Source organism: Rousettus aegyptiacus, unplaced genomic scaffold (assembly GCF_014176215.1).
Source record: "Rousettus aegyptiacus isolate mRouAeg1 unplaced genomic scaffold, mRouAeg1.p scaffold_m13_p_15, whole genome shotgun sequence".
NCBI lineage: Eukaryota > Metazoa > Chordata > Mammalia > Chiroptera > Pteropodidae > Rousettus > Rousettus aegyptiacus.
In genome coordinates this window covers 38,493,288-38,519,528 of record NW_023416290.1, presented here as the reverse complement: position 1 = coordinate 38,519,528, position 26,241 = coordinate 38,493,288, and the positions used below count along the sequence as shown (strand labels likewise).

At 36.1% G+C, this 26,241-nt stretch overlaps 1 protein-coding gene across 5 annotated transcripts in view; it reads right to left on the bottom strand.

Annotated features, from left to right (window-relative positions):
- OXR1 (oxidation resistance 1) overlaps positions 1-26,241 on the bottom strand; it is a 388,922-nt gene that overhangs the window by 96,317 nt on the left and 266,364 nt on the right. Inside the window, exon 1 of one of the 5 annotated variants that reach the window (XM_016147447.2) lies at positions 16,039-20,110. The exons of the other annotated variants lie outside the window; for them this stretch is intronic. Within the exon in view, the coding sequence (XP_016002933.2) occupies positions 16,039-16,057 (19 nt within the window). The 5' untranslated portion in view covers positions 16,058-20,110. Of the gene's footprint in view, positions 1-16,038; positions 20,111-26,241 lie in introns of those variants that run through there. 5 annotated transcript variants of the gene reach the window in all.

Sequence of the window (26,241 nt, the reverse complement as noted above, 5' to 3'; positions counted from 1 at the left end):
TGAAATAAGTGCATTACTATTTGTAAATTCATCCTAGCTTTTAAGAAACAGGCTGTTTCAATTAGCTAGTAGTGTTGCTATAGTGTTCTTCTGTTCCTGATATCTTTATGTGACAGATTATCTGGCTCTTTCTGAATGTGGATCTATAAGAGAAGGTAATTGCATGGATGGCTTCAAGATATTGAAGCTGATCTCTGATTTTTAACTTTAATTTTTTGAGTACATAAAAATAGCTTGAAACAAAATATTTTAACACATTATTCTATCAGAGAATACATTTCAACATGGAACACTGTCCGCCTAACAAAGGATAAATGTTTTTTTTCACAAGAAAATCTGAAGCTATTGTAATCTTAAATACCAAAAAAAAAAAAAAAAAAAAAAAAAAAAAAGATCAATGTTACACCATTTGGTTTACTTTCAAATTTATCCCCCACCCCCATATCTTGATTCAAAACAATTTTTTTCCCTAACTAGCTATCCACATTAGGGATTCTCAAACAGAAGTATTTTTTTATCCTATACAGACATACCTGACCCAACTTTCCAGATGCTGAGACCGCACCTGGCATGCACTATGATTGGTCAAATGGCGAGAGTTTGCACAGTTTATGGTCTATAAGAATAATTTGTGGTTGGTATATTTTAAGGCTAAGTTTTTATTACATATTGGTGTATTTTTAAATGCCCAACATGGGCTTTTAGAAAATTTATGCTTCTTTTACTCTCACTGATGACCAAAGAAGTAGAAAGGTGTGCATTCAAGTCTCCTTCAAATGCATACAACCACTTCCTTCCTATTACCTTTTTAATTAAACTACCTTATATTTATATACCACTCTTAGCTTTTCGATTTGCTAAAACCCTCATTTATTTTCTCCTAACCAGTATTGGAGGTTGGGGGGCAGCACCAAAGAGTTAAGATAGAACAGATATTTATGACGACCATTCCACAGATAAGAAAATGAGATACAGGCAGAGCAATAACTACTTAGTGATTGTAGGAAGAGACTGTTAAGTACCCACTATCCATCCTTCCCTTCTTTCTTCCTGATTCTATTTGGAATAACAATGTATTTAACAACAACAACAAAAAGCTGATTTTTCATTTTTTTTTCTTTTTTCTCAATAGCCCTGTAACATAGTTCTGGACACTGAGACGTGAGCTGAAGTCTGTTCGGGTTTCTGGGAAAGGTTTTGCTTCACTGACACAAGTACTCCTTTCTGCCGCCACCTCCCTCCTATCTAGACGATGGACGGGTGGCAAGAGGTGTAGCAGCCCTCTGAGCACCATGAGGAAACGGCTAAGAACGTTTTAGAGAGACCGAACCTTGACATCCTGACCCTACACCGTGACTGCCCACTTCCAGACTCCTTTTCATAGGAGAAAAATAAAGCTTTATGTATTCGGGTGACTGTAATCGGGGGTCTCTACTCACAGGCCAGTGCAATTCCTCGCCATCCCAGCAGGAACTTGCATTTTGGTTCTCAGTTTCCAGCTCTGCCATCTTTCCATTGTCTGTTTTAGATTATGGTGTCTGATAATTCCTAGACTACATGTTTGACTTGTTCTTATTCCTGGCAGGAATATTACCAGGAGAAATAGCACTCAACATCGAGTCCTGGAGCAAACAAAATAAGGGTAGTATCACATGCTGGATTTTATTATTTTGACATATGCCAGGGAGCAAGATCTCAAATGCTCTCACATCTTGGATTTTAACTAGTTACCTCTATAGCACTAAAGAAAAAAAAAAGTAGCCATAGATTGTTTTTAGCATTCCATATATATATATTTTTTCATTAATGTATATATGATATATATTTCTCATTAATATATATATGATATATATTTCTCATTAATACACATATATGAGAAATATATATATTTTTAAATGAGATTCTTTTGCCTCTTGGCACTTAATATCCTTTGGTATCTACTATCAATTCCTATCTAGGCCTGCCTATTGCTAACGGTTGTTTAAGCTCTCAGTTACACTTTCTTCTACCTCTCTACTACCAATCAACGCTGATATAATGAGAAATGTGGAAATATTATCACTAAAGTGATTTATGGGATGCAAATATCATTTTAAGAGGGTTTACAATTCGTAAGAGGGGCCTGTAAATCCAGGCGAACCTCCGAGATTGGAAAGCACCAAGTGAGGGGTTTCGCTGGTCCTCCTCATCCCATCTAAGCAGCTCCTCCTCTCTGCAACTCGTCCCCTTAAACCTCTTCACTGCCCCCGCCTCCGGCACCAGCACAGGTGGCCACACTGCAGAAAGCAGGGATCCGGTTTCCACTGTGAGGACTGCTGAGTCCTAGAATTCAAAGAGTGAGTGCTAGAAACAAGGAGGGCACGGAGTGTGTTTTTGATCATCCTATACATTTAAGAAATATCCTTAGTAGATATTGTAGCTATGTAACACAAATCAGGTAATTAGAAGTTGTTCACATTTTACTGTATCGGGGGTGGCTTCTTAGTGTAGTGGTTAGCACGTCTGCTTTACACATTTTACTGTATGTTTAGCATGCTATTAAACCCTTTAATAAATATTCTTCCCTATATCTTCCTCTTTTCTCATCTGCTGTCATTTTACGTGGTGTAAAAAGTCTACTTCCTCTTTCAGCTCAGTCTATCATAATTTTTATGTTCCTTCCATGTGCATATCAGCTCTGTTATGCCTATCGAGTGAAAAAAAAAATTAAATAAAACAAAGCACACTCTAGCAAAAGACTTGGTTTTAGCTTCAGATGTATGACTCACTGGCTTAATGGTCTTGGGCACAGCATTTGCCATTCTTGTGCCTCAGTTTTCTTAGCAGAAAAACGGTGAGGTAGATTCACCTGGGGAAGGTCCTTTTCAGTTCCAAGATTCTGTGAGTTAAGCCTATGTTTATCCACATGTCATTAATCTTTGCAACAACCTTACCGGGAGGAATAACATTATCCCAGTGTTGCTGATGAAGAAGCAAGAGGTTAAAGGGGGTTCAATGACTCCTCTACTCATGTACACCTAGCAAGTAGCAGTGCAAGGACCTAAACCCAGGTATTAGCTATGTTTCCTATCTGCAGAGAAAGCTAGGCCACCATTTCCCTATAGAATGAGAGGACAAAGGAGGTCAAATGGGTGAGATTTTTAAGGCTCACCTACAAATTCCTAGAGGCAGGGATTTTACTTTCCTAAGACATGGGACCATAATTTGCAAGTATATCATACTGTATTTATATCATATTCCTTGTTACTTTGTTTCACAGTATTATTATTTTCACCTAAAGTACAAAATCTGCTTTAGACTAGACCTTCTAGTCATTGAATCTCATCTGGAGACACAGGATCCTGTCAATCAAGTTAAAAAAAAGAAAGCAGTTTTTTAAAAAAATAATGTGTGCCCTCTTCTTTATAGAGAATAACGATGTTTAATAAATACTTATTTGATTTATTTTATAATTTAAGAAATGCTTTAGTGCTGATAGATGTGGGCTTCCTGTATTTGGGGAGATAATATAAATTCTATTAAATATTTCTGCATTGGTATTCTTGATATACTAAGTAATAGAACATTTGTATCCAGGAATTTAAAATTATTATTCTATTAAACATGGAAAAATAGAATATGAACACTGGCAATGACAATGATTTACTTTGCCAAATATATCATCCTCATTTTTTACCAAATTCTTCAGGAGAAATGACATTAGTTAGATAAATAGAACCCTGGACTAGCAGTCAGAAGATTTAAGCTCTATTCCTGGGACTATGCACTGACTCACTCAGTAACCATGTGCCTATCAGTTGATTGCCCTTTGGTTTTCATATCTTTGCTAGAATTTAGGAGTGTTTCCTAATTCACGAATGATGTGAATGTTGGTATGACTGTGTTCGGAAAATGTAGGAAGAACCAGGGGGGAATAAGACCGTAAGACTTGAGTCCTAGATGACTTAGCGTGAGGCATAGCTAGTAGTTTTTTGAGAGAACTGAAATTTAACTTCACTATTTCCAAACGTTTCTTCATTCCTTCAACCTTGTCTCTTTCTCATTTGGTAGAAAAAAAAAATTCCTCAATTTTACAGAAGGAAATGAGGAAGGAAGAACAAGAGGGTGATTTTGTCTTCTCTTCGCCCCCTCCTATCTTTTTAAGTTCGGTTATACTCTTTCACAATGAGTTGGTTGAGTGTTATTTGGTGGGTTAGTGCAGTTACACATTAAATGGAAAAAGGAATTCCTCATTTTTGAGAAAGGGGAAATCCCCATATATTTCAAAATTATCTTCGGAGCTTGCTTTACTCCTTCATTTGTTCGACAAGTGCTGAGTGCTGTACTTTATGCTCAGTGCTGAGGATGTAAAAACAACAAATGTATGGTGCCACCACCCAAGAAACTGCCAAAAGATTAGAGGCGTTAGATATTCAAACAACTTATTACACTACAGTACGGTGAGTGGAAAGATGAAAGAGGACGGCACAGAGAAGACTGGGGCATGTAAAAAGAGTCAAAGCAGTTTATCAGTTAACCTTGGTGGGCAATGGAAGCAAGGAAAAAAGGTCACATTTCACATACTGTAAATTTTATAGTAATGGGTTTTTAAAAATGAATATTTAATCAAATTGAATTGTATACCAGGCGACGTGCCAGGCAGCAGTAAAATCTATAAAAGCACCAGTTTTTCAGTTGGACAGATAAAATTACAACTCCACTTCTGTCTACAGGTATGACCTTGGGCAAGTTGTCTGACCTCTCAAAATCTATTCATTTAGAGAATGTAGATTACAAAAGTATCTACACCTCCTGGGGTTCTATGAAGATTAAATCAGAGGATACACATAAGCACCTAGCTCAGTCCTTGGCATCGGGTGAGATAGTAAGTGTCCAATAAAATCTAGTTATTATTAAGTACTCTGTATAAATGTTCTCTCTGAGTTCTTGCAACAATCCAATGGACAGGCATTCCTAAAATCAAGTCTCTGTGCAGAGCATAGATGCTAGGAAGATAGGTTCTAAACCATGAAAGATTGTGTATGCCATAGGAGTCAAGTAGCAGACAACAGAAAATCTACAAGGATTTTTAAGAGAGAATCAACAAGAGTTCTATGTTTTGGAAAGACCATTAAGTGTGGTACATGGGTTAGAAGAGCAAGAAGAGAGAAGTAAGGTTAGGAGTCCAGTTAGGAATTACAGGAAATCCTAACTGCAGTACCACAGACTTTCAGGACAGACGGCGGGCAGCCCACTGTGCTTCCATCCTCTACCTCTTCCTGCATCTTGTCATGGCAAAAGCCTTAGGATTTGCCTAAAAGCTAATGTTTTCAGCTATGAACTGTGCCAGCTCTCGTGCTCTTTTCAGTTTGGTTTTGTTACCAAGTAGCATGAGGTTTTAATCATCTCTGAAAAAGTAGCAAGTAAGCTCCCTGCTGGAATTGGCAGAAGTAAGTATCGGTGTGATTGTTTCTCAGCTACATGTGAGAAGTAGAAAACAGATGCTCTAAGAGCATTTGGATAGTTGGATTTCTTTTTTATCGTCTGCATATGTTGGTGATGTCGTTAGTAATATACTACATTAATTCAAGAGCAGTAAATCATGCATATCAGGAGAGTTGATATAAAATGCAAATATAGAATAGCTCATTTTATCATTGATTTACCACCACACACCTAATGTTTCATCTGGAGATTCTCAATAGTAAAATGCATACTTAAAAGTGCAAGGAAGGCAAAGAAATTTTAAAACACATGGAAGGCTACTCTTCTCTCAAAATATCAGAAGCCCGATAATTCGGAAAGACTTACTTACGTACCAGCATCTGAATATATACCTTGAGAAATCTATGAGAAAACAGTGTTTCCTTTGAAATTTAAGCTTTTCTATCCTAAATTCTTCCATTTCTACATATGCTCTGATCCAGTTTTGCTTATCAAGACATGCTTTATCCAAGTTGCCTTGATTTCAAGTGTTTGCGTAATATGTGCATGTACTTTGAGATACATGTTGTTGCTGACATGAGAGATAACTATCTGGAAAAAAGTCAGGACATAGAGGAGAAAAAAGGTCAGAGCATTTTATGTTTATCAAGATTTTCAATTTAAAAACGATAAAAGGAAAAAATGTGTGCTAGCTCTTTAAAAAAACTTATTGAGCATATTAAAAATCATGATGCATTTAAAATATGTTAATTATCATAAATGTTTAAAAATTGGTTTAAATATTTATATAAGAATTAGAAGCTATAAATGTCCTGAAGAATTTTTGAAATTATGAAGTATTAAACTAATGTGTCTAAAACTAGAAAAAGTATCATAACGCTAGTGGATAGTAACCAAGAGATCTTTTCTTCAAGTTTAAGATTTGGGGTTGGTTGCTTTTTGATTATAACAAGGATCTACAAATGTTAAATCAGGAAATCAGCTTTGAGGTTTGGAAGTAAAGGTGGAGAGAAGACATTTTTAAATTAAAACTTATCTCAAGTTTAATAAATGTGTTTTTTAAAAATTAAAAAAATGAGATACTTTTAAAGTAAAAAAAAATACCACCAAAATTTAATCATTCAGATAGAGACGGTGTTAAGAAACCATAAGACCAAAGCAAAAATAAGTAAATTAGTTTTAAAAATACAAAAGGATTAAAAGCAAAAGCCACCAAACTTCTCTCAAGTTGCGGAGAATGACGTTTGCAGAAATACAACCGAAAATATAAAAAATATATATAAAAAAGGAAAGGCTAATTTTTTAATGATTTCCAAAAAATACCTTAATCTTATCATCTACAAAATGTAAAAAGTGGTTTTTTTAGTTAATAGGCAAAAATAGTATATATCATACTGTTTCATAATAATTTGATTTTTTTTAATTAAAAAAAAGAAAGAACAGTTGGTTAACTGCATAACATGACTTGCCTGTAATAGGCAGGCTTGATAGCTTCAACCTGAGATATTTCTAATATGTGCATATTGTTTTTTTTTAATTAAAAAGATTATTTCCTTTTTTCCTTGTAAGAATTTATGCTGCAATACACACACACAAACCTGGAACTGAGCAACATAGCACTTCTTGATAGAGAGTGTTTTTTATTCTGACAATTATAGCTAGATTAGTATTTAAAAAGATATGAAGTTAAAAGAGCAAATTTCAAGCATATAGAAGAGAAAAAGTTAAGTATTAAGTATAACTAACATTCAAATAATAAACTGTTACAAATAATCAGATATCCTTTTATGATAAAATAAGCATATGAAAAATAGAAGAATATAGTTCGTTTTTTTTTTTTAATTTTTAAGTGTCACATGTGACATGACTTCCACAACTACAGAAATATTATTGATATAGTACGGAATTACCTAGGTGGTTCAGGCTACGAGGCCTCGTTGCCTAGTTCAGGTTGTCAGCATCGCACATTGAGCTAACCTGTCCTGTTCTCCTCAAATTCATAGTCCAAAGCGAATTATTTAAAAATTAAATCTGACAGGGAACATTATGTGATGCATAAACTAGATGATGTAGTGGAAAAGAGTATATAGATGCTTGCTCTACACTCATGAGCTGTTAGGCAAACTGAGGTTTCCTTTTCTTTTATTCATTGTAGCAACTCTGTTTGGTTTCATTTTGTTTTTTTTTTTTTTTTTTTTTTTTTTTTTTTTTTTAGCAACGATGAGCCCTTAGTTACAGTGAAGGCACAAGTTCACTTCAATTGTGGGTTAAAAGATAGTTCTGACTGAAAATTTTGATAAAGCATTGCAAATCAAAATGTGTGTGTGTGTGTGTGTGTGTGTGTGTGTGTGTTGGGGGGTGTGTTATGTGTGCTTTGTAGGCCTTTTTAAGGAACTTATGTAACATTTATTTACCATAGTTTCCTTATCTGTAAAATGGAAATGTTAGCTCTGCCTACTTAAAGGGGATTTTATGGAGTTTTAAGTTAAAGGTTTCTGTAAATGATGTAGTACAGAACAACTTGAAACTATTCACTATTACACTCACTTGAGACATACTTATAAAAGAAAGACCATTACAGTGCTCGCAGGCATAAATGAAAGTTAATTATGAGTGTACACCAAGTCACTGGCTAACTCTGATATCTCGTCTTGTACTATATTACCTCTCTTCCAGCCATTCTGGTATTTTTTTCTGTTCTGAGAATAAACCAAATTTGTTTTTACCTCTTGACCTTGCACTTATTATTTCTCTTTTTGGTTAGCTATTCTGGATCCTTGTATGGCTTCTCATTGCGTGGGTTTCATCCCTAACAACATCTCCCCAGAAATGCTCTAAGCTAACTGCATGCCTCACTTCGCTCCGCTCTCATGTGATCAAATTACCCAATTGTTTTATTATTTTCTCTTTATCATTTATTATCTAAATATCTTATTTCTTTTTTACTTGTTTATGGATGGAATATAAAGGCCCAGTGTCCTTTTCACAAAGACCCGAGTGGCCAAGTAGTCTGTCACTAAGCTCAACTGGACTGCCAACACTGGATGACAATCGCAAAGTTCATAGTGACCTTGTCAAATCAGAGGAAAGATCAGCTGGAAACCTGACTTTCTAGAGGAACAAGGTAGGTAAGGAAACACATGTGAGGATAAAAACACTCAATGGACTCAGGATAAATGGCTTTTTTTTTTTTGCTTTGCCATTGAGTGTTGGGGATGGCCTTATGTTAGCAAAACTAACAGTCTCGAAAACAGAACATATTCTTGCTTGTCAGATCCCTGCAACCTGAATCCTATGAAAAAATAGATTGAGGTAGCCTTGGTGACGTGAAGTATTTGGATAGATAATGATAGCCTTTAAAAAATTAAATTCAACATGTATTTATACATTCTTCAACTAATTGATTTGCCTATAATTTTTACTCTATAGCCTATGAAATATTATTTTAAAATACTCTCAGTCCCATCATCTAAAGTAAATTTTTTTTTAAGTTTATTAGTATATTAGTTTTGGTTTGGTTGTTTTAAACCCTTAATGACATTTGATACATTAATTTTCTGCCACCCTGAAATATTTTTTAATTAAATTTATTGGGGCAACATTGGTTAATAACATTATATAAGTTTCAGGTGTACAATTCTATAATACATCATCTGTATACTCCATTGTGTGCTCACCATCCAAAGTCTAGTCTCCTTCTGTCACCATATATTTGACTCTCTTTACCCTTGTCATCCTCCCCCTACACCCCTTCCACTCTGGTAACTACCATATTGTTCTCTGTGTCTACGAATTTATTTGCTGTGTTTGCTTTCTGTGGCTTTTTGTTTTATATTCCATATATGAGTGAAATCATATGGTTCTTGTACTTTTGCATCTGACTTATTTCACTTAGCATGATACTTTCACAAGCCATCCAATGTCACAAATGGCACTACTTCTTCTTTTTTCATGGCTGAGTAGTATTCCATTGTATGTATGTACCACATCTTTTTCTAATCATCGGTCAAAGGACACTTGGGTTTTTTCCATGTCTTGGCTATTTTAAGCAATGCTGCAGTAAACATAGTGGTACATTTATCTTTATGAATATGTATTTTCTAATTTTGGTGGTAGACGATGGAAAAGGGATCGCTGTGTCATATGGTAGCTCTATTCTTAATTTTTTGAGGAACCTCCATACTGTTTTCCAATTTATATTCTCACCAGTAGTGTATGAGGGTTTCCTTTTCTCTACACCCTAACACTTGTTATTTCTTGTCTTATTGATAACAGTCATTCTAACATGTGTGAAGTAGTATCTCATTGTGGTTTTGACTGCATTTCCCTTATAGCTAGTGAAACATCTTTTCATATACTTTTTGGCCATCCATGTCTTTTTGGGAAAGTGTTCAGGTCCTCTGCTTATTTTTTAATTGGATTTTTTTGTTGTTGTCATTGTTGTTGTTGAGTTGTATGAGTTCTTTGTATATATTTTTTGATATTAGCCCCTTACTAGAGATATCATTTACAAATATTTTCTATTCAGTTGGTTGCCTTTGTGTTTTGTTAATGGTTTCTATTGCTATGCAGAGCCTTTTAGCTTGATGTAGTCCCATTCGTTTATTTTTGTAAAGCAAAATTTTAATATACCACACTTTTTATTGGCATTTGCCAACCTCCTCTTCAAAAAGTGTTTCTTTACTCTTGAGACATGGAATCCCTTTCCACTCCCTATTTATATACCTGCCCCACAACTCAGTCTCCCAGGCCCTGCTTTCAGCTGTCAGCAGATTCCTATTTGGTTTTTCTTCTTCTAAATTCCAATCCATAATTATACGTACCTTACAGCGACACATAAGAAGTGAAGAATTACACTGTCTGTGTATGTGTCTGTCTCTCTCATCAGATTCTACTTGCATTACCAAATACGTAGTTCCAGTGCTTACTTATTACAGAACATAGTAGTCATTCAATAAATATGTCCATATTTATACATTTCCAGTGTTAATTTTTTTTTTACCATTGCACATATTTTACTTTATTATTACTATTTGAATATCATTATCGGTGGGATTGGGGTCATTTGTTTTTATATTTTCCTATGTTAAAAACTCATATTGTCTTCTTAGGACAAATTTCAAAAGCTGACAGAGGCAAGAGGCTTTGCTGTGTCATATTGTGCTGTCTAAGACAGCCAACTCTCAATTTTTCATTTAACTGGAGGGAAAGCATATTGAAGAAAATCACAGAGAATAGATGAATCTATATATAGTTCTACTGTTTCAATTAATTTACTCAGTCATTTAAAAAAAAAAAAGGACTGGAGAGTGGTTTGAACACAGACTCTGGAGCAGGCTCTGCCCTGGGTTTCAATCCTAGTTCTGAAACTTAGTTTGTTTGACCTTAAGCAAATTTCTTAATCTTTCTGTGCCTTAACTTCCTCCTTTGTGGAATGGGAGTAAGTACTGTGTTTAATAAGTAGGTCGACCTGAGGATATATTCAACAAATATTTACTGAGGACATATTATACACCAGGCTCTGCTCTCGATATGAAGAATAGAATATGAAAAAAACCACACACACACAAAAATTCCTACTTCATAGAGTTTACGTGTTACAGTTAGCAACATGAATATAAACACACATATTTGTTAATGATACATGCTAAAAAGAAACAGAGAAGAGGGATATGAACTATTGAGGGGCTGGGGGAATTTAAAGTTTTAGTTGGTGTCCAGAGAAAGCCACACTGAAAAATCAGGTTCTGAATAATGACTGAGGAAAACAAGGGAGCTAGCCACGTCCATCTCTATGGGAGGATTCTCCAAGGCAGAGGGAAGGGCAATTGCAAATGCCTTGAGAAAGAAGCATGGCTGGTAGATTCAAGAGACAGCAAAAAGGTCAGAATAGTTGGAATGGAGTGAACAAGGAGGGAATGATAGGAAAATGGAGGGATGGGTGTGTGTGTGTGTGTGTGTGTGTGTGTGCGCGTGCGTGCTTGTGCATGTGTGCATTTGTAGGGCAGTGACCAGGTAGGGCCCTGTGCAGCATGACTTTAGCTTGGCTTTTACTCTGAGAGAGAGGGGAGCCCTTGCAAAGGTTTGAGCACAAGAGTAGCACAATGAGATTCATGTTTTAACCGCATTCCTCCACCAGTTAGTTGTCTTACTGAGAGCTGCCTGGCTGGGGATTAGTGAAGGGAAACAAGAGCAGAGGCAAGGAGGCCAGTGAGGAGGCTGTTGCCATAACGCACGTGAAAGCCAGTGGTGTTTAGATCTAGAAAGAAGAAGGGCAAGTGGCAAGAACTGGGCGCATTCTGGATTTATTTTAAGGATGGAGCCAACGGGGTCTCTGGGCTGATGAGCTGCAGAGTGGGAGAGAAAGTAGAGTCTAGAATGATGCCGATGTTCTGGGCCTGAGCAATTCAAATAGTGTTTCCACAAACTGAAATGCTATGTAGCTTAGGGTATGATTAATACTGTTATGCTAAAATGGGTTAAAATATTAATGAGTTAATATATGTCAAGTAGTTAGTGTAGTACATTATACTAAGTCAGCCCTATGTTAACTGTTTGCTGTTACTACTAATAAATTAAAATGGGAAAACACTTTAAACCTTGATATGTTATTAGATGAGAAAATGTTCATGTTAGACTTACAACTTTTGGTCTTTGGAAATATAGTGACTGAAATAAGATATCGAAAGGCTCTCCATTGGCAGATAGAGTATAGAAGAGAAACATGATTTTTAAGTAGTGACCCAAATCCTTTCTCCTTCCATTCCCTTTTCTCCTGCCATACTTTTAATATGGCACATCTTTCTTTTCTCTACTTCTGCCTCTTGAACATACTCCATCCTCAAAACAACACACATACAAGTATAACATTTTACCTTCAAAAATATAATTTTTGAGTTTTATACTTACTAGAGCAATGTAATTTACATAAATGACATTTATTTTTTATTATTATTTTATGTTCTTGAATCTGTGAAAGCCAAGACAACAAAAGACCAAAGGATATGTATTATAGAATTCCCCTAACCAGTGTTTGGTTTCTACACAATGGTACCTATGTTCTTTTATGCATTCATTTTTTTATTGACAAATCATTAAGATGATATTTTAAGCTGAAAATATTTAAAATCTTCCTATCAGGAAAAGGGTCCTGGCTATAAAAATAACTATGTGACTGATCCCATTTGATTCAATTAATTTTGCATCATTTCTTCTTCATGAATACCTGAGACTAGGGAGTGGGGCCATTCTGTAATTACCATGATGACTTACAGTACTTTTTTCCAGTGGGCATTAGCTTATACCTATAACTCTCTTTCCATGAGGCAGGTAAGGCTCTGTGAAAATGTATGTTTATGGGCAAATTTTATTTAAGTCTTCATGTATAATAGGGCCTGGTAAATAAATAACTTTGAGGACCCAACAAATAAGGTTTGGCTTCTTCAACAAGACCAAGCAACTAAAACAAACATAGAAAAAAAGATTAATTGCTGGTAATTCCCCTACTTCCCCACCATGGTTTTCTCTGAAAGTGAGGAAATAATTGCCATACAATGATTCTAAAATCTACTGTTAAACCTGTGTATGTTATTTTTCTGAAACCAAAGACTTACTGTAATTTACAGATCGATTTCTCTCAAATGGAAAGAATAAAGGTAAGAAGGCAATTGGGGAATCTAAGTAACCTCTTTTATCTTTAATGCCATGGAGCTGCTGTGGACTGTGGTTCTCCTAATTGAATAAAAGATACAAGCTCTCAGAGACTGATATGAAGTCAGCACTGGGATTCAAAATAGCTTGAACTCTTACAGTAGGACATCACCTGAAGATAGAGTTCATAGTTTTCCTTGTAATTCAGACAGTAAGTTAACCAATCATATCATTTTCAATGGTAATTAAAATGCAGAACTTATTCCTTTAGTTTGGGACAAGTTCCATAGTTTCTCTTTTCTTCTCCCAACTTTCTACTCACACATAAACCTGCCTAATGTTCTGTTTAATGTTGATGCTTAAACTTTATAATTGAATAGTATTTCTTGCTTTATAAAGTACTCTCATATATATTTCATATTCAATGTTTTCACTAGTTCAATAATTTTTACAAATTGTCCTAACAATCCTGTGAAGAAATCATTCACATTATTTCTATTCTTTAGATGAATAATTCAAAGCTCTGAGAATAATTATTGAATCACGCATAGAATCAGAACCATTACTTGGACCTAGATCTTTAGTTTAAAAAACCTGTACTCTTTCCATTTCATTAATGTTAAATATTGGTAATTAAATTACTAATACAATTAACTGAGTGTTTCCCAGAGGTGTTCAAGAGAGCTGGTCAAAGGACAGGTAGAACCACAGTACAAACAAATGGGAGTGGAGGCAGATAGTGAGGAGAGACCAAAACTGGCTAGGAGAAGCCACAAAACAAAACAAATATTCTTACAGAGTTTAAATGTGAAATCCACAGCCTTTAGCATATCATACAAATAAAGATTTACCTATTTTTTTATTCCCATATGTCATCAAACCTAAGACAGCATTGATTATAAGATGCACCACCAAGAGAGAAAAAAAGAAAACCTTGCTAATTATGAGATGCCACTGATTATAATATATTTTCAGACTTTAAAAAGTTAAAAGGTAAAAAAAAAAAAAAGATACTTCTTAGAATCAAGGAAATATAGTACTGGTAACTGCAGAGGGGATGAAAATTCTCGAAATCAGTCATAATCCAACCTTACTAGACAATCAATAAACATTTATTAAGTGCCTATGGATGGGTACAAAGAAGCAAAATGCATAGTCTAGGTGAAGAGGCTTAAGTGCTATATATGAAATATTAATTGCCATTCTACACTTTCACAATGATGACAACTTTTGAAGAAAACAGATCCACTTGTGCAAAAAGATGGCTGAGTTTCCAGTGCCAGGAGGACATAAGTATATACATAGGAGGGAGGAGAAGGGGGAACTGTCAAGAGGAGGAAACAGCTGGGGGAGGGGAGGACAGCTTGGAGGGGCGGCAGCAAAAATGGAAGGAGGCATCTAATTTAATCAGGGGCTTCACTGAAGTTTAAGAGTGGTTCGAATCTTGTCTGCACCAGATCTCCTGATCTTATAAAATATAACTGCTGTCCGGTATGTGAAATGACACTTTAAAACATCAGCTTTGAAAAAGGGCTTCTTACGTTTTTGAAATGTCTATAACTTCACGTCTACTACTGAAGATTTTTCCGTTCCCGAGTACTTTTTAAATCATGAAAATTGAAAACTAGACGATTTCAATACCTATCAAATTTGAACTAAATATAAATGATTAAGCATTGGGCATTAGTTGGAAATTCAATCTCCTAAATTTTGTGATTGAAATTTTAAAAGTTGTTTGGACTGAAAACAATCATCTAAATATTTTACTTTGGCATTTTGCATGTTATGATCATCAGCACAAAATGTGTGTGCTAAACTGGAAAAATGAAATTAGTTTATTTTTAATTGAAAACATTTCTGTTTCTGCAATGACGATTTCTTAATAAATTGCCCTATAATGTGAAACAATTGTTTTGAAATTACCCAAATAAAAAGAGAAGATACTCAACCTTTTAGCTATGCATTATGCTCATAAATTTATTACTAACTTGAAAGGGATAATATCTTACAAAATCATTAAGCTTCATGACTAAGTAGTAAACTATATCATACACTCTGATATTGTCACATAATTGCTTGTGATTGAAGAAAAACTAACCTAGTAATGATAATTACTTCTTTTGAAAGTCAAAACTATAAATAAATAATAATGTAGAGCAATTTTATTTTTAAAAGTCAATAATGAATTCTGTCTGCTGCATGCTATTAAAAATCAAAGAGGTTACTTACACGCCTTAGATCTTTTTATATCTTTAGTCCTCCCATTTTAAAAGTACATGTCGATCCACCAATAATGTTATTTTGACTTGTCTGACTAAAACTTAAAAGACTAAAAACCTCCTAATTCTCTCCTCATTTCTCAGGATCCTAGAGAATTAAAGGAATAAAATGCTAAAGCAAAAAAAGACATTTAAATAAACTTTAAAGAGGGTGGTTAGGAGAGCCTAATGAAATGTATTACCAGTCTTTGAAACCCAGAGCACAATGGTGATAAAAGCATGACCATGTGACTTAATCACTATCATTACCCTAATTGTGCACAATTTTTCAGTCAACGGCAAGGTAAAGCTATATGAAAATCTTAGTGACAAATGATTTCTTATGAACGAATGAAAAAAAGTCACAACTTGTTATAAATGGCCACTGAACATGACAACAGACTCACAATCTCTAAGTCTGAATGTGTTTTAGGGAGTGCCTTCTTCTAGAATCACAGCAGCCGCACCTACAGCAAATCATAGACAAATAATGTACGTGCACAGAAAGTCTTTTTTATATCTTATACTTAGGTGAGTATTTCCACAGAGTTTACTCCCTGCCGACTGCTCCCACTAGACATTCCCTTTCCGCAGGCAGTAGCCAACAGATCGATACAGCTCATCTGGTTTTGAAAATATAACATAAAGTCGGCCTCATCTGACTTTCCAAAATGACTTGTTTAAAGCTGAGGGCACTTACACATACCTTTACGTGGGCAGAGCATCTCTGGGTCCTCCCTTCAAGCTCTACCGAGACAGCAATATGCTGCTCTCAGGAAGAGAAGACGGAGATTTTGGCTCCTGTGCTTCCCTGGGCAAGACACTTCCTTTCTGGGAGAGAGTCCTCCCCTTCCTCTGGCCCCTGACCCCTGGTGGCAGTGTGTGAAACTTAAAGGTTTCTGCTTCTGCGCATGGGAAACCAACTGCATCTGTCTAAGACTCTTGGCTCACTGAACATTTTGGAAACAGTGCCAGCATGTTCCACCTAATATGTTACCAAGTTGACCCTATAGTTTATCATGAACTCAATATCTGACTTCTGTACAATTTCTTATCATAAAGTATATCAATGGCATAGCTGCCTTTAACAAATCTCTATTATTTAGTTCTAACGGCACTGACAGGCAGTAGATATGATAAGGCTGGGTATTCTGTACCTAGTTGGTGTTTACAGATATTTAAATGCCGCTAGCTCGTTGTCCAAACAGAAGTTTGATTTTTCCCCCTGAGAACCTCCAACTGCATAGTCATGAGACAGTACACACTGCTTTTCATTATACTTTTTTCTTCCTGTATTTTTCCTCTTTTAGGACAAAGAGAGAGTCCACCACAACACCCATGATGGTATTAAACATTTAGTAACTGAGCGAATGAATAAGAGTCATAACTCTCTCATGCCTAGTTGGCTCCTTCTTAATCCAAATTCCACATTAGCCATCTGAAAGCAAATGGCATCATCCATAGCCTGGCTCTACCAGACTCCCCGTTTGTGTCCTTAAACTTCAGAATCCTGGAGAAGATTTTGCTGGATGTTTCCCTTTTCTTCTCTCTGTTATCACATTTTTATGAAATTCTTCAATGACAGCCCATATTATAATACACACATATTATAATACCATAATTTATTTGGGAGATAGGGATCACAATCATCTGGTAGAGAAAATGTCAACTTGGAAGATCACTGCAAGTCCAGGGACTATGGGATGCCAAAACAGGCGGGCTTCAGGGGCAAGTTAAAAAGATAAAACAAGTCACTGAAAACTATGTGTTGAGTTAGTACACTGCATCGAACTGATAATGGTTAAAAAGAAAATGGAGTTCACGTTATCACCAATTGGTAATAATGACACTCTCCATATAGTAATACCAAGATTTTGCATGCAATACAGAATTTATGACCTTTGCCAAGTTACTCATTGACTAGTAAAGTACCTGACCTAGTCAACATCTTTCTAGAGGGAAATGATATAAACTGGCAATGTGATTCAGTATCAAAGGAAAATTTAGGATGTCTAATCTTCTCTATGGAGCTACGTGTATCTCCTACAAACTCTTCATTTGGCTCCTTTAAGAGTTTGGCGATATTTCCTCTGAATACTATAAAACATAAGACAGCCAATGTAAAACTTCTAGTAAAGTTCCCAGCACTCTGTTATAATAGGTGTTTAATAGGTATTAATTTCCAATCCTTTCCTTAATGAGATGACTGGCTTTTTCCAGTCCCAGATAACCATTCTACTACACTAAAGTAATGCTAACAGTGCCTTCCACATGTAAAATGCTTTATCATTTACGAATACTCAACTAATGTTTTCGTGTTATGTACACAACCACCCTGGGAGATGTTGCTTATTCTCAAGGTTTTGCTGAGTTAGCTATGTATAGAAAATTAATGATAGAATGTTTCTTTGTAGCTTTACATGGTAAACAAAAAAAGAGGGCACGAAGCGTTTGGGGGATGCTCTGATATTCATCTTCAAATAACTGAGCAAAGCCGCAGACTCTGGGGAAACACCACTTGCAGGTAGAAGGCAGGAACGAATTGATCTTTTTTTTTTTTTAAAGCAAGACTTCATATTAGAAGAAACTCTCACACACAAAACCTAGACAAAACATAAACATTCAGTTTTCAGCCTCTACAGAAAATGCAAATAGGGCTTTTAACAAGCACATCTCACAAAGGTGGTAATGCTATCTATAGTGCATTGAGTTTGAATACGAATAAAAAAGCTATAAAGACACACGTATACGCACTCATCAAACACACTTGTGAATTTGTCACAGGACAGGTACCTACAGAAGCAAATTATATCTATATATGCGCCACACCTACACAAGATATATATTTCCCAATATTTTGTCATTTGCTCCTTCTTGTTGCTCTCCTTAGGAATCTGGTGGGAACTAAACTTGAATCGCTTGTCAGCTAAGTGAAGTTTTTTCAAGGTTATATAAGACCAAATCAATCCTTTCACTGTGCTTAGAGCTGCCCATCAGCCATCTGATGAACATAGTTTCCCATGAATAATACTGGCCTCTGGGCATTGTGTCCTCTTAGCTGTTCACCACCTTTGTGATCCAGGCTGCTAAGAAACTCAGATTTAAAAATATTTTTAATGTGGTAGTCAGGAAGGCCACTGCTTCCACATCTCCTCTAGTTTTTAGTCTAGATTCTTTTTCTAGTTTAGTTTTTTATTTATTTTCCTAATTTACTTCTTGATTTATTGTCCTTATATCTGTTATCACATCATGTAGACTGATTGATTTAAAATAACATGATTTATTTTACTTTTTAAAATGTATTTTTTCAATTTTATTGTGGTAAAAACATTTAACATGAGATCTATCCTCTTAAGAAATTTTAAGTGTGCAATACATTGTTGACTGTGATTATGTTGACTATGATCAAATGTCCAAATTTGTTGGTTTAGTTTTTATGAGATGAATAAATCTGGTTGATTACATGATTAGAGCCTGTTCAAACTCAACTTTTTTAAAAAGATGGTAGAGAAAAAAGACTTTGCTAAAATATAATTTTGATTAAAAAAGTCTTTAAAAAAGACTTGGGCAATTTTGGAATCCTGTGATCTTCCTATTTATAAATGGTAATTGTTGGCAGGTAGATTACAAAAGTACTTTTCCTAATATCACATTACAATGTTAAGGATATAGTTTTAACCTTAGATGTGAATATGACTTGAAGTCTGTACCCGTATCAAAATGTATTCAGCAGGAGACCGAAAAACAAAAAAACAAAAAACAAAAAACAAACAAAAAAACCCCACTATCCCTCATAAGTAAAGTGTTGAATGGGAAACAAATGTGGTTCAGATGCTTTAATGATAAATGGTGTCAGTCCCCAAACAAGGTTCTCCAGGGGACAGATGCAAGGAAGGGCATTCTTCCCTGGTCCAGAGTAAACGTCTAGCTTCTCAATGAGAAAAGGTCCTTAGAGGTGTTTTGAACTGCTTATAATAGCAATTATCATTGGATATATGTAAGGTATTTCAAGTGAGCTAGGCTTCATAGAAAATAAATATTTCACAAAATCTCTTTAAGTTTAGCTTGCATAAAACAGCTTTCCTTAAACCAGATCAAGTAGCAAGTAACAAAAATTTATGTTGTTTACTGAACAACTAAGTGTCTGAGGCAGGCCTGTGCTAAGGATTTGGGTTACAGTGGTGATTCAGCCAGCTGGTATACATAGACTTCTAAATTTTTTTCTCTTTTTCTCCTTGTGAACACACTTTCTGTGTTTTTCCCTTGGGAAAAAAATGTCTCATATTGACTAGGAAGCATGTTTTCCATTCTATTCCTCCCTCCTATTATATTTCTCAGCAAACTGCATTAAGTCGTCAGCTTGCCTCCTGCTTTCTCTGGGCTATATCAGCTAATGCAAGCATTGCACAGCCATGAACAGTTAAAATTTCTGTTCTTCTACCTTACAGTCACGAGGCCTGGGGTGAATTATTGAACTCTCTGCCTCTCAGTGTTCGTATCTATGAAAACAAGATTTTAATACTTCTTACTTCACAGGGCTGCTACGAGGATTCAATGATTTAACATATACAAGATACTTAGACTAGTACTTGGCATGTGAGAAGTGCTCAATAAGTGCCAGCTTTTTAAATTATCATTATGAAGAGAGCTATAAAAGTATGTGTAGATATTTTACATGGTGCCTGCTGTGTCAAGATAAACCATGTTAATACAACATTCTTTAAAACATAGACAATTATATTGAGATGAATTCTTCAAAACAAAGCTTTTCTTAACATTCTGATTTAGAAAATTCAAAATTGTCAAAATAGAAGAGATACAGAATGGAAATAAAGAATAAAACCCCTCATATCATGACAAATGAGTTTTAAACTTGATTTCAAGTGCCTATAATAAAGTCTATTGAAGAAAATGAATGGTACACACATAAGTTATACAGTATATGAAAATTATTATATCCTAAAAGAACTATGTTGAAGTTGATGTTTGATCAAAATATTTACATCAATCAATGGTAGTTTGGAGACTGCCTAACAGTGTAAATTTTGAATTTTTTACTTTATAAATTAGCATAATTATCAGTAAACTTCTCTGGATATGAATTATGTGCCTTATATATACTGTTTTCATTTCCATATGATTCTCCCCATCCAGCGTTTCCCTTTATCCTTACTTATTTATATGTATTTCAAATAAATTTGAAAGAATATGCTTTTTAGAACATTTTTATTTTTCAACAAGAGAGATAATCTTTAAGATTATACACAATCAAGAAGGGAAAACAACAAAAATCAAGTACAAGAAAATGAAAGAGAAAAATGATTAAATGATTAGATACTAATTAATAAGAAAATAAAAAAGAATAAATATCATTTTAGAAAATAATTCGTGATCTTAGTGTCATATCCTGGAAATCTCAGGTCAATCCTGGAAACAAGTCAGTTCTTTTGAAAAATAGAATGATCTTTTATTTCTAGTTTTTATCATACAGAGGTGTATAAATTAAAATTATGCAACATTTGGTCTATTTAGACCATGTGGCTGGAAACTGATGTAAAAACTAGAATTCATTATTTTATTTTTTAAAATGATGTATTAGACTTCCTGTCAAAAGTCACTGCTATAGTTCAAAAGCAGAGTACTCTCCATCACCATTTAATGACCCGAAAAAACCCTAGATTTTGGCTGAGTTAATTCTGGAACAGTTCGGAAAGAATGGGAATGAGGAAGGGCAGAGGGAAGAGATATGGGGTGTCCGGGATGCTAGTGCATGTGGGACAAAGGCTTCACTCCACCTGCTGCTCCCTTTCTGACATCATGCTCACAGTGCTCCAGGGTGTATCCAACCCTGCCTCACCAACTCCCAGGGCAACAACTTTTAAGTAGAGACGCTCCTACTCACACTGTCTTTGGTCCCCAGTATCCCTTCTTCCTCACAAAATGCAGTCCAGTTTGTGCGCTCAGGACAAGTACAAAATCATGAGGACAACTGAAATCAATACACACACTAAATTAGACTGACAGAAGGTTCAATGCTCACTGTCACCAGATATGGCCCTAAGAACTCCTCTCCATCATCGCCCTCCCGTTCATTTAGTAGACACATGCAGGCCTCCACTATTCTCTGAACACGCCAAGCACACGCCTGTCCTGAGGCCTTTGTACTCACGGTTCTCCTTTGCTTAGCACGCTCTTCCCCAGACACTGGCCTAGCCCTGCTCTGTCATTTTTATTAGGTTCCTGTTCACATACCTCTTTCTCGGAAAGGTCTTCCCTAACTGTGGTATCTAAGGAAGCACCCCCTTACATATTTTTCCTTCATGACACTTATCATTAACTGATATTACACATTTATATTCCTGAATCGTCAACTCTACTAGAATCTGAGCTCTAAGAATGTTCCCTACTATAGTCTCGGCATCCAAAACAGTATCTGGAACATTACAGGAGATTAATAAATATCCGCTCAATGACCCATTGCTGGGCATATAATGGATGTTCAATAAGTATTTGTGAAAAACTATATTGACTGAATGAATGTGTACATGCTTTGTGTTACAAAAAAATGCATTCAAAATAATCCTATTGTTTTATTTTCAACTTGCTTCTAATTATTGATTTGATCAAACTTGTCATGCATATTTCCTAGAGGAATGTCATCTAAGTTGAGATTTAAAGGAAGACTAAATCAGGCAAATAGGATTACGTGTTGAAAAAGTAGTTAGGAGTAGGAAAAAAGGAAAGTGCTCAAGGCAGAGAGACTAGCATAAGCAAAGGTCTTGGGGACAGAGAAAGCTTCAAGAAGTCCAGTGTGACTGCAGTACGAATGAGAAAGTATAAGACAAAATAGGAGAGAGAGAGAGAGAGACGAGTGGTAAAGAGATTAGATAAGAAATAAATGAGACCCAGGGCCTTCACGTTCCTTATAAATTATTCCAAAGATCTGACTTTTAACCTGACAGAGAATATTGAATGAAACTCAGGTTTAAAGAGGGACATTATAAAACCAATTGTGGAAAGGTTGATTTTGAAATACCTGTGAAATACCCTAGTGGATATGTCTAGGAAACAGCTGAATTTATGTGTCTAGAGTTTATGACAATCTTCTTGGCTGGAAATTTAGATTCAAGCATCACCTGTTCATAGATTAATGTATTAATATTGCTTTTGATGAAAGTATTCTCCTATGTTCTTTACCTAGATTCAATCATTGTTAATATACCACCCTATCTGCTTTATACTTGTGCTTTGTCTCAGTCTCTCTGATGTACACATACACATAATGCATATATTCGCTGAGCCATTTAAGGGTAAGTTACATGCATCATGGTCCTTTGCTTCTAAATATTGAAGTACATACTTCCCGTGAATGTGCATACTCTCTTACATTATCACAAGGCAGTTTCAACTTTAGTCAAGTTCACATTCACATAATACTTTCATGTGACCTCTTCTCTGCACCACATTCCAATTCTGCCTACTGACCCAATAATGACTCCACACAGCATTTTTAGTTCTCAAGTTTGTTTCTTTTTCTGCTATGTTTAGCGTTCATAAGTACACAAAAATCTAAGAACCACGTTTAATAGTTGACTTTGTTTGCATTTTCCTTCCTATAAAAGAAGTAATAAGGCTTGAAAGGATATTTCCTTATATTACTGAAGTCCATTTCTTGAATTTTTTTTTTTTTTTTTTTTTTTTTTTTTGCTTCTACAGTTTCCATCATCTACATAAGGGCAAAGCCACCATGTGACTAAAAAAGAGTTGCTTAGATGGACCTCCTCTGTATAGTACTTGCTTTGTAAGGCATCAAAGCATCAGCTAGAGCTAAATGTACTAGGTTGTCACTAAGAGTTCAGAGTGGGATGACTTAAACCCTCAGCATTTCAAACCTAACATGACCAAAGCTGCATAATAAGAGGCTTTATTTACAAGAATCCTTTTACGTCCACTTACAAAGTTGCTAAACTGGTTTCTGTTTCCTTTGTGGGTATTTCGGTCAAAGAAGAAAAGCATGTCTTGGCTTGTCCCTGGGTACTGAGAGTTGATCTCCAATGGAAAAGCAACAGATTTATCAAGATTATTTACCTCCATAAAAGCCCTAACTAAATGTGGCTCAAACCCACTCACACATGGACAAATGACTTCCTTCCCTCACCACTCTCTTTTTTGATTTTTAGATTCAGAAATGTACCTGCGTTAATCTACAACCCACGTCAAAGGCAGAGAGATTGTACAAGTCCTAGATCTTTGATAAAAACTAGTACACAGGGCAGTCGTTAGCTGCCCACAGAAACCACCAACCAGATGACCAAGCCATGTTTGTCATTAGGAAGATTTGCCTCTAAATACATAAACTCAAGTGAGCCTCCGTAAAACAGATACCTTAAAAAACAAAGTCAAATGGTGGGGCCGTAGTGTAGAGGTTCAATTATGGGCTTTGAAATCAGACACATCTGAGTTCGAATTCTCTCTCTCTCTGTGTAGCTTTGACTAAATTATGTAAAGCTCTCCAGCCCCCAGTTGCCTCACTAGTAGAAAAGGAGAAATAACATCTGCCTGCCAGGGCACCGAATTAGGATTAAATGAGATAACGCATGTAAATTATGTAAGATGTCTGCCACACGGTAAGTGCTTAAAAATAATTCCCCGAGCCCTTTAGCGTGCTGACAAGGACAGATCTGGTACAACATGAAGGGCTGATTTAAGGCAGAAAAGAGGGAATCGAGGCCCCTGAGGCTTCCTGGGAGTGAAGGCACAAATAAGCAAAGGAAGGAAAGCAGGTGACGGTGGGGAGGCTGTGCCTGTCGTCCGGACAAGGACCCCAAGAGCTTGAACTTGGATAGCACCAGTGAGGAAGACTACTTGAGAGGGTTACGAGAGTGTCGAGGAGTGCAAGGGGGCAGGTGACTCTCAGTGTTGACATCTGCGTGACAGAAAGAGCGGTGCTGCCTTTGAAGCCAGAGGGACGGCCTGAGTCAAAAAGGGTCATCTGAATGCTGGAGATGTTCTCAGGAACACATAGAATGTTAGGGGGGCATTGTCCAGTTCAGGTTAGGCGTGTGCTACTTGAAGCTAGACAGAAAGGTGAGTACTTCAAGTCTACTCCGGGGGACCCAGACATGTAGGTGAGCTGATACCACATTGGAAAATATCTTCAAGAAAGGAAGAAGCATAGAGAGAGAAAGAAGAGGAAAGCTGAGGTCAGATGTAACAACCCTATTCTTTATTTTTCAGCTTTAAAGGCGGAGTGCCAAGGCTACTGTTTGTAAAGGTGTTGAAAAGCTTTGTGGGGAGGGCTCTACACTCATCTGGTTTCTGGGATATCAGTCAGTTGCGATCTTCTTACCTAAATGATAAAACCGTTCGGAGAGGGTTTCTTTCTGGGTGAGTAGCAAAAACTAACATTACCAACATTCCCTGTGTTTACTCAGTGGTAAGTACTCTAGTGTGGTGGGCAGAATGACAAGTGCCTCTGTCTCAATCCCCACAACCTATGAATATGTCACCTTGCATGGCAAACAGGAAATTAAAGGTGCAGATGGAATTACAGTTGTGAATTAGTTGGTCTTGAGATGGGAAATTATCCAGGTGGGCCCAGTGTAATCACAATTGTCCTCATAGGTAGGAGAGTGAGACAGGAGACTCAGTGTCTGAGTGATGCCATATGAGAAAGACTTGACCAGCCATTGCTGGCTTTGAAGATGGGAGGGGGCTGCAAACCAAGAGTTCTAACTAGAAACCTCTAGAAGCCTCTAGAAGCTAGAAGGGGTGGTGGTGGTGGAGGAACCTCCCCTAGAGCCTCCAGGAAAGAGCACAGCCCTACCCAAATATTGACTTTAGCCCCGTGAAATGCATTTTGGACTTCAGACTGTCAGAACTATAAGATAAATAAGTAAATCTGTGCTATTTTAAGGTACTTACTCTTTGGTAATCTGTTACAACTGCAATAGGAAACTAACACATCTCTGGTAAATACATACCACACCTGAGACCGGACCTATTATTATTCCCATTTTATTAAAAATAGAAATGGAGGATTAGAAAAGTCATATCCTGATCTGATACCGAAGCCCATACTCTCAACCACTATTTTCTCCCCCTCCAGTTCCTCCAAAATACCAACAGAGGGGCTTCCAGTCATCACCCTTCTTTCTTAGAAGATGCCTCAACATAGTTCTACTCATCTAAAGATACCTGTGCCATGGTATAAGGGGCAAGAATAGATTATAATCACATGTAGTAAAAACAATATGCTTGTCTTCTTGTTGGGATAACTAATTAATTTGTATTGCTTGCTTTCAGCAAGGAAAGTGAAAAGGGCCTTGTCACAAATAACTAATTGCCATTCCTTGAAGCTTAGTGTTTATGTTGTTCCTATCTAAATAAGAAGTAGGATATGTCTGACTTGAGGCTGTTAGCAATGACCCTGTTCACAACATTAAAACTTAGCTATTTCTGTCCTGGATCCTTCCCTATGGAATGTGGTTGGGTCAATTAGGACAAGCCATTAGGCAAGCCTAGACTGAGTCTTGCTGGAGAAGAATATTTGACCTGTACAAATAGACCTCAAACAGAAACCAAATCAGAAATGCAGGAAGCAAGTCATGCCCCATCCTTATGTTTCGATTTCTCCAGTTTTAATTTTGATAAATAATTGCTTTAAAAAAATTTGTTTTCAAGTATAAAATATTACATATTTTTTATCTTTATGAATTATACAGCAAACTCTTCTAAAAGCTTGACTTTCCCAGTGAAATCTTTTTCCTCACATGCCTTCAGTACGAAGGAAAGATTCTGCCTTAGTGTAAATTAGAAGTCCCAGGGTCTCACCTTCTTCAATTTATAAGATTTCAAGAAATCTAAGCTGAAGAGAGCATTATGTAGCGCCTGACCTATTAACTGATTG